General features: G+C 52.0%; 1 protein-coding gene across 15 annotated transcripts in view; it reads left to right on the top strand.

Moving 5' to 3' along the window:
- The first annotated feature begins 10,019 nt into the window (after window positions 1–10,019).
- Window positions 10,020–15,255, top strand: part of FGFR2 (fibroblast growth factor receptor 2) — a 107,995-nt gene continuing 102,759 nt past the window's right edge. For 4 of the 15 annotated variants that reach the window (XM_047762605.1, XM_047762603.1, XM_047762600.1 and 1 more), the window contains exons 1-2: window positions 10,022–10,425; window positions 14,227–14,518. In XM_047762605.1, coding sequence (XP_047618561.1) covers window positions 14,353–14,518 — 166 coding nt within the window. In that variant the 5' untranslated portion in view covers window positions 10,022–10,425; window positions 14,227–14,352. Of the gene's footprint in view, window positions 10,426–13,601; window positions 13,621–14,226; window positions 14,519–15,255 lie in introns of those variants that run through there. The other 11 variants (XM_047762607.1, XM_047762606.1, XM_047762604.1 and 8 more) reach the window with 4 other exon arrangements.

Below are 15,255 nucleotides of genomic sequence, written 5' to 3'. Positions count from 1 at the left end.
CGGTTTCATAATAGAATATTATCTTTATCACCAAATATTCAAATAGCGCTGTCAGTACATATATTAATTAGGCCCAGGGTGGAAGGAAAAGGCAGTTGGTTCCCAGTGGTCTCTGGAAAGAATGCCCAACTCTCTTGGACTTGCCCCAATCGGTCACTTTGTGGGAGTGCCTTCTTTCTTGTGTCGGGCTGCCATATAAAACATAGAACAATTCAGTTCAATCTGAATGTCAGGTAAATAATGAATATTCTTTGTAACGGGAGTATTTCCATGCAGCATTCGTTCACACGATACTGAGGAATACTTATGCTTAAAAAAAGGTTTTGTTGGAGTTCCCGTCGTGGCTCAGTGGTTAATGAATCCGACTAGGAACCATGAGGTTGCGGGGTTCGATCCCTGGCCTTGCTCAGTGGGTTAAGGATCTGGTGTTGCCGTGGGCTATGGTTTAGGTTGCAGACTCGGCTCAGATCCCTTACTGCCGTGGCTCTGGTGTAGGCCAGTGGCTACAGCTCCGATTAGACCCCTAGCCTGGGAATCCCCATATGCCATGGGAATGGCCCTAGAAAAAGCAGAAAGACCAAAAAAAAAAAAAAAAAACCAAACAAACAAAACCACTTTTGTTGTTTATCTGAAATTCTAATTTAACTGAGTGTCCTGTATTTTTAGTACATAGTGAAATTTGGCACCCCTTTCCCAGTGGTAATCTGAAGTAGTGTCTTGTCTGACTTGGAGGAGGCTAACAAATGTCTCGATTCCTGTTTTGAAGCACATGGGATTTTTACAAAGAAATAAATGGGTCCTTTCCTTGTCTCCAGAGGTTGGGACAAAATAATGCCTCAGTTGTGTAAAGCGAAGAACCTACAGGTCGTCCCGATGAGCCAACACTGGAATGAATTTCCATGTGATACTGAGAAGACTTTAGAAGAAAGAGAGCAAATACTTTGCCCTAGACAGCTGGAACTGCCCCTCGAATCACGACATGGTTACAGCCGGAGCTCCCACTTTGGCACAGAGGGTTGAGTATTTGGTGTTGTTTCTGTAGCAGCTTAGGTTACTGCTCAGGTGCGGGTTCAATCCCTGGCCTGGTGCAGTGGGTTAAGGATCTGGCATTGCTGCAGCTGTGGAATAGGCTGCAGCTGTGGCCTGGATTTAATACCTGACCTGAGAACTTCCATATGCCCCTGGGTGTGGCCAAAAAAAAAAAAAAAAGGCATGGTTACATCCAATATTTCCCACCTATCAATAAGGACACCGAGGCACAGAAAAGCCAAGTGACTTATCCATGGTTAATACGGCAAAGAGAAGTCGTAGGAAATAAGGCCAGGGTTAGGATGAGGCTGCAAAGAGGGCGGTCTGAATGTCTCTAGCCTGGAAATAATACCAGCTAACATAATCTTGATCACTTGACAGGGACCAAGCACTTTACCTGAAGCCTCCCACTCAGTCTGCACAAAAACTCTTTTTAAGCAGGTATTCATGTTACTTCACTTTACAGAAGAGGATGTGGTCAGAAGGAGCAGATGTGAGGTCCATGGCAGGCAGAGCTGGACCCCAGGTCCCGCCCGTGTTCTCAGCCACTGTAGGACAGCAGAGGATGCAGCTTACAGCCCTACAGGCCAACGGAAAGAGGAGCCAGTCTCAAAACTGAGACAGCTGTCATAATCTGAACGGGAAGGCCAACTGCCTTGGAGGATCAGAAGAATCAGCTCTTTGGTCTACACTTCCATTCATCAGCTGAAGCTGCTGCCCAACCAAGACCTTACGCGGCCCCCACCACCTGCTTAGGGAATCCCAGCAGCCTAAGGGAAAAGCACTTGCTCTGAAACCAGGCTCTGTCCATCACGACTGTGATTTTGGACAAGGTCTCAATGTTTTAACTGCCCAATTTGTAAACGGGGGGTGAGAGTGGTACCCACCTCAGAGAGTCCTTGTAGCTGAAATGTGACAACACATGAGGCCATGATCACAGTAGCTTGGAACAGAGTAAGCACCCCGTAAGTGTCAGCCCCCAAGCACCCACTCTGTGCTAAGAGAGCCGCGGTCATGATTCTTGCGCATAGGGAGCCACCAAAGCTCCCCCCGGCATCAGGCCCGCGTCTCTCTGGCACCCGGTTTCATGGGTGCAACGTCCCCACATGTCATGGGTACTTAATATGTGTCGGATCAGGTTGAATAAACTCAAAGCCTCAAAGCTCAAAGTGATGAAGGAGCAGGGGCGTGGACCCCACCTCTGGGTAGAGCAGCTGGCAGAGACTGGAGGCGGAAGCTGTCCCAGAATCCTAAGGGATTAGGGAGCCAGGTCAGCTGCAGTGGACTCGGAAAAACCAAACCAAAGGGGAGAGGGGTGCGTGGCTTTCAAAAGACAGCCCAGATCTGGGCACGGACTGGCCTTGGTGGGAGACGAGCTGGAAATCCCTGGAGGATGGCAGTCCAGGTGGACACTGGGGCTGGAAGTCCAGACTGGGCCCAGGGCTGGAAGTCGAAGCTGGTGTAAGGATGAGGGTGAGGGTAGTTCTCAGGTTTGATCCAGGTGGAGAGATGATGCCACAAACTCGGAATGTGGGGGCAAGGCCATGCCGTGGACAGAGAGGAAGCCAGAGATAGGACACACAAGGCCAGGCTCGGATGGAGATCACGGCCAACCCCCCCCCCCCCCCCGCCCCCGCCCCCGCCCCCGCCACGGCCCCCGCAGGATCCTGGGGCCCCAGCCTTTGGGGCAAAAGACATTTCATTCCAGCTGTGCTTCGACAAGCACCAGGATTCCTGCTGCAGACACGCCAGCATTAATCGCTCATCACCTGGACAGCCTGCTCGGTGTCGGGCCACCCGCCCATTCATCCCGCTGGGTTGTCCCCGCGCCGCGGGCCCCGCCTCGTCCACCCGCCCACCCGTCCACTCTGTGCGCGCAGGGGACGCCCGCGGCCACACGGGGGCGCCAGCGCCCGCCGCGCTCCTCCGCGTTCCTCGGCGCAGAGCCCGGAGAACAAAGGGAGCTTTGGGGACTTCACCTCCCTCACCTGGAGACACCTGCTCCCGGGAGCCGCCGCGGGCCGAGCGCCACGCCGGCATCCGGCTCCCGCGAAGGAGTTAATTTTTGTTCAGAGCTGCTCTTAGAAATCTGTTAAAGAAATCCCTACCCCCCTTGATGGCCTTTCTCTCCAGCCTGGGGACAAAATACAGGACCTCTGGGACTCTAAAAGGGTTACTGGGTTTGTGGTTTTACGACGAGTCCTGCTCTGTATTCGCTGTCTCCTTCCCCGAGTTTACCAGGATCCTGGCCACATCATTTTTCTCCCCTTCGCTTTATTAAAATGAACTTCTTTTGACGTTTGGACGAAGTCAACACACCCTCGGGGACATGGTGTAACAAACCAAACGCAGAAATCCAGAGAAAAGAGGGAGGAAGGCGCCATGGAAATCGAGTCTTGCAAGGAAAGGAAACTTCCCCTGCACCCCTAGGTCAGCCTTGCCCTAAAATGGCTTTGATTCTCGAACTTCTAAATAGACTTCGTGCACTAGGGGCAGAACCCTATGTGAATGTTCCCACACGGCTTAATTAGGAAACCCCTAAAGAGCCTGAGTTACAGTTACAATCTATCAACAAGTGTCTATTGAGGGCCTGTAGGCACAAAGGCAGCTCATGAGCCGCCCACGACTAGCCAGGCAGCATGCCAGGCCCTGGACTGCAAGATGGGAGAGGCAGGCTGGGCTTTTCTGGGCGTTATAATCTAGTGGTACCCAATTAATCCCTCTACCCCCAAAGCGTTGTCCACAGTCATTTTGGACTGGGCTTTCTCCCAGGGTGTTGCCGTCTTTGTTCAGCCAGCCTTAGTCCCCCAGGGTTCATGGCTCTGAGCACAGGGCTGCGAGTGCCTGAGGATCTGAGGGAGCTGCAGTCCTCCTAGAGAGGAATGGAAGGCCTACAGAAACTCCCAGAGAGACCGGGGACTGCTTCAGGGGGCCCCAGAATCAGAAGGTGATGCTGCAGGCACCTCATCCCTGTGATTCAGCCAAGAGTAATATTGTATGTCCTGCAGAGTCTGTCCTGGGACTCTGCCGTGCTCCTCCCATTCTGGAGAGCAGAATTCCCATGTCTAAACCCTGCTGGTAGCGTAAGACATGGAGGGTGTGTGGGGGTTGGGGGAAGAAAGGCAGGAGCGGTTCCTGGGGACTCCCTTGGCTGAGGAGATCTTTTTGGAGGAGGAAGGGGAAGGGAAGGGAACTCTCTAGCGAAGTCTGTCTCATACGGTGTTGTGCCAGAGTGACAATTTCCTCTAATATCTCCACTCTGGTGGCCCTAGTTTCATGTGGCTACTGAGTACTTTTTTTTTTTTTTCTTTTTAAGGCCACATCTGCAGCATATGGAAGTTCCCCTGCTAGGGGTCAAATCAGAGCTACAGCTGCAGGCCTATGCCACAGCCGTAGCAATGCCAGATCCAAGCCACATCATCAGCCTACACTTCAGCTTGCGGCAACACTGAATCCTTAACCCACTGAGTGAAACCAGGGATCAAACTTGCATCCTCGTGGACACCAGCTGGATTTGTTACTGCTGAGCCACAGTGGGAACTCCACTCCTGAGTACCTGAAATGGGTTGGTTCTACCAAAGAGCAGACCTTTAAGTGTTGATGTAATTTTAATGAATTTAACTCAGAATAGTTACATTGGCTAGCAGCTGCCATATTGGACGGCCCCGGGCAGTGACAGTGGGCATGGGTGAGGAGGCGGCAGAAGGTGGCCATAGGACCTCATGGTTCATCTCTTCCCAGTTCGCCCTGCAGCAGCAAAAATCACCTGCATGTTGTGCTCCAGTCCACTGGGAGGTGGTGGTGTTGTGGGGGTGGCGGTCACGTGCAGGGTGGGATGGGGGAGGGCAGGGACTCTTGCAGCCAAGCAATGACAAGCCATACATTGCTCTTAAGCAGCAGTGGGCTGAGGTTAGAGGACTTTTCTGGCAGATACTGTTACTCATAGACAAGGCTCCTAGACTATGGTTTCAAATACTTCCAAGTGGATGCTGACTTCCTGTAACCAGTTTGCCCTTCAGTGATGGGAAAATGACAACTTCTCTGTTTCTCTGGAGGCAGGGAATGTTCAGAGTTGGGAGGGGCTGGAGATCATGGACAAATTTCTCTTTCCAGCTAATCGAGAGGGAGACCTCAATGATTCCAAAGTAGGTGATGCCAAAGGTGGTGGGGTGGGGATGGGGTCATGTTCAGTAACGCTGTGGGAATCACCCAGTCCGCCACAATGTTGGGATGAAAAGCCAGGTCTTCGGTGCCCTGGTCTTGGGCTCTTTCTACTGCAGGTTGCCTGTCAAACCCTCTGACCTTGGGTGTTGTAGACATCACCTCTGGCTGGTTTGGCCAACCAGTGAATTGACTCATCAGAGTTCCTTCATGTGTTCAGATTGGCAGGTGCCAGGTAGGAACCTGCAGCATGAGGGGTGGTACTAGGGGACAGTGTTGAGGCCAGCGTACATTTCCCCAGTTATTCCCCCTCCTGCTATCTTTTACGGCGATTTTTGCCTTTCTTGAACCAGAATGCGACCGAGGTGTCCAGATTTCTCCTCCATTGTGTTTTAAGCAACAGACCCGCTAACTGGTTACCAGGTTGCGCATAGCAAACGTGCAGTGGATCTGTAAGCCTTAATCTTTCAAATGCAAGCCTTGGCAGTTCTTCAGACTCTTCCATTTCCATTTGGTTTTATCATATCACTTTTATAAAATGGTGAGAGTCCCTTTATGAGCCACACATGTCGGCCCTTCCATCTGACCGTATTTTGAAGACTCTGCAAGTTCAGCTGTAGGTGTGTGAAAGAGATGACAGCCTCGTGCCCCTGAACCTGAAGGTTCTTGGAAATATTAACAGCAAGGATAACCCTCCCACGGATCCTTCCTGGAGCACCAGAAGAAGAAAAAATGGGCTGAACGCATGGTGCGTGGGTAATTTCTCTGGAAATATTGACATTTTGTGTGGCAGTGAATTCCGCTCAAAACATCTCCGTTTTATACCCAGTTGAAATGCCTACAAAGAGCTGAATCACCTGGTATAAATAGGTGAAAGTGGCTGACTTGCTCTGGTGGCCACCGGTGTGAACCCCAGCCTGACTGAGAGACCAGATTTCGGGGTTTCCTCGCCATTAACTAGTGTGGTGGCCCTGAGGCTGTCATTTCCCCTTTCTGCGCCCTGAATTCCTTCGCTGCAAAATTCAGGAGTCAACGTAATGGTTTCATACACTCTTCCCCACCGTTCGCCCAGTCTCCCTAGGAAGACCTCTCCATGTCACTCAGGCCTCTTGGAAATCCAGCAAGCCATCAGAGCAGGACATAGTGGCCGTTTTTATCAGATGCGCCTCATGTTTTCTAAGAAGCTCTTTCTTGGGGGGCTGAGCTGTTCACCAATGTTAAAAGGGTCTTCTGCCCGGCCATGCCCCCTCCACCTCCCTCGTCGCCCCAGTCTGCTTCGGTGAACAGTGGGTACCTATGAGCCTTGTAATGCCTTCCAACAGGGTGGCTGTTTGCTGCCTTGCCTGCCACAAGTCATCTCAGGCGGGTTTGGGGGTAGGTGTAGCTGGGCCCTTGGGCTGGGGCAGAGGGGGATGGGGAACCCAGCAGCGTTGGCTCTGAACTCCCTTAAAACCAGGTTCTTAATAATGTCCACGGGGTGCTAGTGGGTTCTTAGCTCTTCAGTGAATGACTTTAATTCTTCCAGTAGTCCTACGAGGGGGGAATAATAATAACAGCTCATAATAATCGTAGAGAACAAGTTCCATTTCCCCGGGGCCCAAGAGTCTCTCTAGAACCGCGGGAAGTATCTGCATAAAAAGGTCTGACAGCTTGTCACACCTTAACTCACTGAATGCTCTGCGTGACCCTGTTGCTACAAGAGAGGTACTTTTGCTTTCCTAATTTTACAGCGGAGAAAAATGGGAGACTTGGATAAGTTAAGTGTTTGTCCAGGGAAATCTTGGCTTTGAGATTTAGGCCTCGTTCTAAGTTTAGAATCATTGACGATGGTCAGTGCTTTTGCTTCCGTTAAAATGTCATTAGCTCCCTGAGGATGGGCCACCGAGCCCTCCCGACCCAGCCTAGGCTTAACTGCCCTTACCCTAGACCTTGGACTACTGGGGATTTCTCCGTTCAATGCTTCTTTTATGGTACAGACTTTATTGAGATGTAGGTGAGAGAATGAAATTCGTAGTTTTTCTGGGCGCCCAGAACCACATTAATAGGGCTCATTAGCATTAAATGTCCGTAGCCTTTTTTATTCCTCTAACTTTTCTATCGAGCGAAGGAACAGCCACCCATTAAAGAACAAATTATTAAAAGAGAAATTCCAGTTCTTTCAAGGAGAGAGGCCAGGGTTGCCCCCGACCCCCACCCCTTCTCTTCCTGGAACCAAAGGGCTGCAGTGTACCCCCCGACATTTATGGGACGTCGGAGTTCTGGTGTCCCCATTTTCCTTCCTTCCACTGATGTATCATTACTAGAGTGACAAAGAAGAGAAGGGCGTCTTGAGGGCTTTTGAAAAAAAAATGGGTGACTACTCAAGACATTTTGTAAAGAGGGGAGAATGACGAGGAAAAGGGACCTCAGTGGGGGGTGGAGGGACTGTGAATGTGGCCTTGTCTGGAGGTTCTTTCAGCCGAAACCTGGTGCTGGCGCTCGTGGTTCAGTTCAAACTGTCACCTTTAGTTCTTGCTGGCTTTTCTGCCCTCGGCCCTGAACCTCAACAGATTGGGGCTTATTTACCTATTCACACTCGGCCGTGGAAGCTCATTAATAGGCTTATTAGCCATACCATTCACGGGAGGCCATTGACAAAAGGGGTTCCAGCCACTTGAAGAGGGAAGAGAAAAAAACTGTAAAGAGATTATTTTCTCATTCAGAAGCCTCGCTGGTGTGAAAGCTCTCCTAGACCCTCTGAGGTCACTTGAAGCCTAAATATGATGACAAGATTTTTTTTTTTTTTTTTTAAATTCCAAACGTGCTTTTGCTTTTCTCAAAACCAAAGAGTTTGCTGCTGTGGGCTTGTGGGCTTCGCTCACTTAAAAATGTCCACTCTTAAAGGAAGAAGGGGCTTTTTCATAGATTGATGTCTTTTCATCCCTATAAAGAATAAATTCTCCAGACTGCGTCTGGACACTGAAGTAGGTGTTCTTATTTGTCATTTTCAGTGGAAGGCTTCCTTTTTATTTGGTGTACATAGAGCCATTAATGAATGGGGGACAGGGAGGACAGCTTCCTGCACCAGTAATTTATGTGAGAATGTGTTAACAGCATTTTCAATGGCTGATGGATTCCTTGCAGGATGGGAAAGGAATCTGTCTAGAGACACTTGTTTCCCATTGGCGGGGAATATAAAGATGTAAGTGCCAGCCTCCAGGGCAGGCAGACACTCAGCCAAGTCGCTTTTCGTGCCCCCCCCCCCCCGCCCCCCTGTCTGAGAAGCTGCAGAAGTATTGATGTGGTCAGAGCAACTCGGGTTTAGCGGATGGCTGAGGGTCACCTGGCTGAGATGTCCGTGAATTCAAAGGTCTTGGGACTGATCCAGGTTAGAAGCCTTGATCAAAAAAACAGCCCTTTCCCAAGCATAGGGACTGATCATTTTGCTGGAGAGTCGGACTATTCCTTTTGCTGTCAAATCGCCAAATATAAATTCAGAGCCATTCGCCTGAAGCATTTCAATGGGTTTGTTACTACTGGCTTTTAGGTTATTTTACACAAGAGTTTTCTGAGATGTATGGCGAAGAAAAATGATTTTCTAATGATGTGGCACCTTGAAAAAATATTTCCGTAGATGTTGTGAAGTGTGCAGTGCCAATGACCCATGAGCAACTGCATTTCTAAATGCAGGAAAAGTCGATTTCCCAGGTCGCTTTGGTACTACTGCTCCATCCATCTTCAGGACTCAAAAGGACTTCTGGGTTTAATGACCTTTTCTAAGGAAAAATAATTAAGGTTTGTATCTATATTGTCTCGGACTTAAGGTACCACTGCCTAGGAGCTGGTTGAGTGAGGAAGGAAAGTATATTAAAGAATAAATTATCCCATTGACACAGCCTAGTGGGAAAGGTAAAAGGAAAATATGAACTTTAACCAGTTACAGCTTGGCATTTAGTGGAAGACTTTTAAGACTCCGAGAGAGGGAATTGATTTGCTCAAGGTCATACAGCTATTTATAGCAGACACGCGACTTTTAGAATCTTCTGAATTTCTTTTTATTGGTCCGAATATATATTACCAAACACCTTTCACCCCTCCCCCACCCCAGTTTTGTAGTTTCCCCCTAGATTCAAAGTTAGGTTCTGCTTCCGCCAGTAACCAGTTGTTTAACCCCGGACAAACAGCCTCTCTCATCTTCGTTTCCTTCTCAGAAACTGGGACTATTGCTTTGCAGTGTGGCGGTGCCGATTGAAAAGAATCTCTTCCGTGCACCCTATTCATAGGAGGGCCTCCATAAACATTCGTTTATTTTCTCATCTATTGTTTTAAGGGCAGAGAAGTGCAACGTCCAGCAAGCATTCCCAAGTGGCTGCATCGCCTCCCAAAGTTTCGGTTGCATTACCCCCCTCCCGCAGCCTCCCCCCCCATACTTCGTAGACGCATTTTAAAGCCTCTTTGGGGGGTAGAGCAGGCATTCAGTCATTCGTTTTGACTTGAAATAAAACAACGTAACGCAACCACCCGACAAACCGTCGGTCAGGCTAACTCCCAAGGGCAAGAAGGAGGCGGGGGCGCGGGACCGGCCTGATTCACAGAGGATGCTGCTGCCTCGCTCCGACCCGGTCCCGGCCGGTGTCTCGGGGCCGCTTGCCGGCGTCGGGAGCCGCGCGCAGTCCGGGCGGCGGCGGGGCGCGCGGCGCTGATTGGCAGAGCGGGCGCCGCCGTCCAGGAAACGGCTCGGGTTTCAGCGGGGGCGTGACCCGCCGGGAGGGGGCGGCGGCGCGGGCGGCGGCGGCAGCCGAGAGCGCCGCGGAGAGCCGAGCGGGCGGGCGGCGGGTGCGGAGCGGGCGAGCGCGGCCGCCACAAAGCTCGGGCGCCGCGGGGTCTGCGGGTAGCGTAGCTGGCCCTGCGCGGCGACTCCTTTCCGGGCTGGCGGGGCCGGGCCGCGAGCCCCGGGCGCCCCGAGGCCGCGGCTTCCCTGCGCTCTGCGAACGTTCGCAAGTTGCGAGTAAAGTTTGGTGGAGGAAACGCCAAGCCTGAGAGTCCTTTCTTCCTCTCGCTCCCCAAATCCGAGCGCAGTCGGCGGGCGTCATGCCCGCGCGCCTCCGCAGCTTGGGGTGCGCGTGAAGCCTCGGAGCCTTGGCGCTGGCCAGGACTCAAGGACCACTTTTTGGGGGGAAGCTCGTCGCTTGCGCCATCCTGACCCACGCCGGGCGCGGGGACAGAACTGATTGCCGAGGAGCGTTGCCATTCAAGGTAATCGGCGTGTGGGGTGCCTCGGGGAGCCTCGCGAGGCGGGAAAGTGGGCTCTGTGGGAGCCCGGGAGGCGGGTGAACCGTCCCCCGAGCGGAGGGCTGGCACTGTGGAGCCTGCTCCCTGTCCTTCCTCTTTGGCTGCCTAGGTGATGGGGGAGCTGGGTGCGTGCTGACGACTGGCGTTAGGGAAATTCTGCCTCTACCACCCCCATCTAGATGCTGACATCTGCCTTTGGCGCTGACACTCCCCCTGTCAAACTCCGGCTGGCGCGCTCTCGCTGCCCGGGTGCTTTCCTCTGGCCCCAGAGCTGGCAGGCGAGCAGCGGGGCTGCCTCGCTGGTGGCACAGCCCCGCAGGTCCAGCGCTCGTAGGAGCATCTTCGGGGTGCCTCGTTCCGCGGCCGGAGGAGCGCCAGCCCCGTCCCATCCAGGCCCCGGGCAGGGGCCCTTTTCCCGGAGGGAGCCGCTGGGGTGGGGCGGGCGACACCTCCGTAGGGTAGGCAGTGCTCGGTGGTGGCACAACTGGGGAGAGGGCTGCTCTGGTGCCCGGCGCCCCTCGCCCGTAGCCGCCGTCGGCGCTAGGGGGAGCGCGGCGCGCCTGGGGCTAGGGGGCGAACTGGACCGACTTTTTCTAGTTCTCTCCCTGCTCTGCCGGCAGCAGCTCTGAGATGTCGAAAGCGCAGGCGAGTTCTAACTTGCGCGCTCATTCTTTCAGCGACCGGGCCGCGCCGGGGAAACAGCCGAGGGCCCGGCCTGGCGCGGGCTCGGACCCTCGCGGCCACGGGGCCAGGCGCCGGGGTCTGGCCAGGGGGCTAGGAAACTCCGCCGCTCCCCTCGCCGCCGACTCCCTACCAGACTCCTCTCCGGACCTTCTTTCCTTTAGCCCGATTCAATAAAACCTACCCTTAAAGGCAAACCTGCTTTTCACTCATTATGTGTTTGGTGTGAAACGCTATCAACATTTAAAACCCCATTGTCCCCTCGGTCCCAAATCCCCGTAAATCTTCCTCTGGCCTCGACTCATTTTCATCTGAAAAGCCTGTTTAGTTTGAATAGAAAAGCAATCAGGCGCCCCTCTCCCTCTCCCTGGAATGTCAATTAAAATGCAGATTTCTCTGAGCTCTTTAGCGCCCCGAGAAGGGGGAGAAAGCCGCGATCTGCCGGGCTAACAAATGAAAGAACGGCTACGGGGAAACCAGGTTGTTGGTGCTGAGTTCTGCCCAAGCTGCTGCAAGTTCTCATTGGCTTGCCGGCCTTAACAGCGAGGGGGAAGGCGGTCCCGGGTCAGCCTGTGTTTTGTATTCTTGGCGATTTCAGTATGGTGAGAACTCCCCAGCTCTGCTGCGTTTGACCCCTTGAGAGCTCCCTTCCCAGTTCAGCCCTGGGGAGAAGGGGCGCCTAGGGCAGCTTTGAGCCAGGAGGTGGATCTACCCCCTTGGGGGACCTGAGTGCCTCCCCCTTGCCTGTCACTCTTGGTGATGTGAAATCTACCAGGAACAAAGCTGGGGAGTGCTGGGCTGGCAGGCAGACCTCCACTTAGGGGTAGATGCTCAGTTAAGGCAGACGCTGTATTGGCTTGCCTTCTTGGAGCCTGTTTTTGGGGGGTAGAGGTGGGGAATGTTCTAGTAAACTGAGGAGCCCAGCGTAGACCTGGCGCAGAGACCACTTCCCAGCCAAGCTCTCTCACTTGTCGCTTTGCCCGTCTTTGGGGGCAGGCTTGTACCGAGATGAAAATGGACCAGGGGAATGGGTGGCCGTGAAGAGCCATCCATCACTGAGAAGGTGACAGCTCCTCCCTTGCCCAGGCGGGAAGAGAGTTCCCTTTCAAGGGGAAAAAATAAACATGCTCGGGCTTTCACTGAGGCTCAGACTCCAGGAAGGATTAGGGTATTGAAGGCAGGAAGCTGGGATTGTGGCCGCCAGCGGCATGCTGGGCCTGTGTTCCCAACACTGAGCCTGGGGACCTAATTATCCTGCCTAGGAGGTCCCTCTATACTTCGTCCATTCTGATGAGGAGTTGTACAGACCTGCCGTCCTGGGCCTCCACTTCCCAGAGACTTGGGGAGTTGGGGGCGGCCTTGGGGCCTGGACCTGGAAATGGTGACAAATCAAGTTTCTGGTGTGAGCTGATGGGATGAATGAATTGCTTGGGACTTAGCTGAGGTCACTCACTGTCCACCTCCCCCCTGCCTAGGGCAAAGGACGCCCCTCTGGGCTGGGACAGGTGGATGATGAGGCTGGCCAAGCAGCCTGGGGCCAGGCTCCTGCTAGGATTTAAGGTTGTTCCTGGAGTTGTGGGAGAGGCAGAAAATTCCCATGCATTCTGGAAATGCTTAGTAAATCAATGAGAATGTGTGCTTTACTCCCACACACATGTAGAAATAGATATGGAATTATCTTTCGAGGCTCTTAACTTTAAGAGGAAAGGAAAAGTCAGCCCCCCAAAATCCTTCAATCTGAAAACACGAAGTGGGCACTCAGGCTTTTCCTGCTTTTGCTTTCTTTGAAGCAGAGAGTTTTTTTTTTTTTTATTATTATTCTTCCTCTGGAGATAGTGCGGCATCCTCTTTCTCCTTACCCTTTTTAATCCTTACTCAAGGCTACAAGTTTTTTTCTGATGTAGCTTTGGGGAGGCTCAAGAAGTATTGAAATCCTGTGTCATAATTTGAAACATCAGGTTGGCATGCAAAAAGCATGGGGTTTAGAGATTTTTATATTAAAGGTCTCACCCCCACACCCCCAGTCCTCTAAAACGACTTGTGATTGTTTGAATCCAGTTCTTTAAAGTTTACGCATTTCGGTTCTGTGCTTAGTAATTGATACTGATTTAAAGTTACTTGGAATATCTTAAGCTTGGAAAGTTCTCTTTGCCTTTGATCAAATGGGTGAACAGAATAGAAAGTTGAGCACCCCCTCGTAACTTCTACTCTGACATCTTAGCCAATAGGTTAGCCTATTGAGCGTTGTTGGCCCAATCACATACCTTGGCAGTAATTTACATATCGTCGTCATCATCATCATTAGTAAATGCCTGCGTTCTTCCTCAGAGTTTGCAACTGCTGCGTTTCTTAACCCTCTGACTAATTTGAAGACATTCACGAGGCCTGGGCTGCCATTAGTCACAGTGGAAGGGAATTCAGGCTTCGAATCTTTGGGGATCAGCTGCTTTGAATGTATTGCAGTTCCGTTCATCCTTTGTAAGTGGCTGCTTGGCGAAAGATTGAAATACCTTTCTGCGCTTGAAAATGAGTCTTGACAAGTGTAAACTGATGGGAATTTTTGGTCGCCTTCCTGGGGTTCTTTTTATTTTGCTGGTCCCCTTTCTTCCTGAGGACTCTGGTGAGGGTGGAGCACACCGCTCAGCTCCAGCCCCCAGAAGCAGACGCCTCTGAAGCCCAGCTGGCCTCAGAGAAGTTAGCGAGACTGGGTATGCCAGCCCGAGCACTCTTAACTTGCTTTTGTACTTGCCCTTGAAACTAAGGTCATGGTGCTTCTGCTTTTTGAGGGCTGTGGAGGTGACAGTGGAGGGGGGAGGAGAGTACTCTTTGCTCAACTGAAGTGGCCACACGTATCTGTGTCCCGGAGCTACTTTTTTTTTTTTTTTTTTATATCTGTTTCTTAAACACAGGCTTTTTAAACAGTCAGCCCAACACGTTTCTGTGGACCAGTCTGATGGAAACCCCTTGGGAGTGAGGTGCGGATGGAAGGCATTTGCAGATGATGAAAAAACCGTTTAACCCACTTGGGTTGAAATGAATTGGCATTGGGGGAGCCTCACTGACTCGCGAATCTCTTTCCTCCAGAGGCTGCAGCAGCAGCAGAAGCGGCAGCAGGGCCAGCAGCGGCTGCCGCAGCACCTTGGTTCCTGAGCCCACGGCCGGCCGAAGGCGTTGCTGCTGGCTGTCCATGCTCGTAGAGGAAGTGTGCAGATGGGATTAACGTCCACATGGAGATATGGAAGAGGACGGGGGATTGGCAGCGTAACCATGGTCAGCTGGGGCCGCTTCATCTGCCTGGTTGTGGTCACCATGGCAACCTTGTCTCTGGCCCGGCCCTCCTTCAATTTAGTTGAGGATACCACGGTGGAGCCAGAAGGTAGGTTAAGTTGACTTTCAGGGTACCAAGTTTGTTTGGGGATTTGTCTGGGGGCTCTGACTTTTCAGGTCAAGGCCTGGTTGAGGATCAGCCACCCTTTTATTGCAAACGAGCAAAGGAAAGTCAGAGAAATTGGGGAGAAGGCTCCTTGCTGTAGCACTGCAGGCAGAGTGGTGTAGTTTGGTGGTTTCTTGGCGTGTGCGTTTCTCTGTGCTGGGTGAGGGGGCAGCGGCAGCTGATCCAGCGCCCAGGGGAGCTGCGGAAGGGGAGCGTGTAGATAAATGCTGTCTAGCGCTTCCTGCAGGAGCACGCTTACTGCAGAGTCTTGCTTACAATGTAAAGAATGGCTATTTTCTGACAAAAGGGAGATTGCCAACATCTGAAATGCTGACATTTTATTTTCATTGTCTAAGAAGCAAAAGCTGCTTCTGAAGTTCCGCACAGGGATGCTTGACACGTTACATTCTTTTTAGCCCTTGTAATTCATAATACTTCAGCCGGCCGTCACACAGCGGCAGATTCTATTTTAGGTCAGTTTGAAATGTACCTGGGCCTTTCCCGAATCTATGAGGACTTCCAGATGTAACAGGGCGTGCATTGGCGTTTGGGCTTTGGAGATGGAATTTTCAAGGCCTACGAAACAGGGCTGCATTATCCCGCTGGGCAGATTTGGAGCGTCTTTCCCAGGTCCTTCTGAGATGACGGTAGCCAGGCCTTGACTGGGGGAGCCCTGAAAT

This window comes from Phacochoerus africanus, chromosome 15, assembly GCF_016906955.1.
Source record: "Phacochoerus africanus isolate WHEZ1 chromosome 15, ROS_Pafr_v1, whole genome shotgun sequence".
NCBI lineage: Eukaryota > Metazoa > Chordata > Mammalia > Artiodactyla > Suidae > Phacochoerus > Phacochoerus africanus.
Note: the sequence above shows the minus strand (reverse complement) of the source record. Positions and strands in the feature narration are given on the sequence as shown.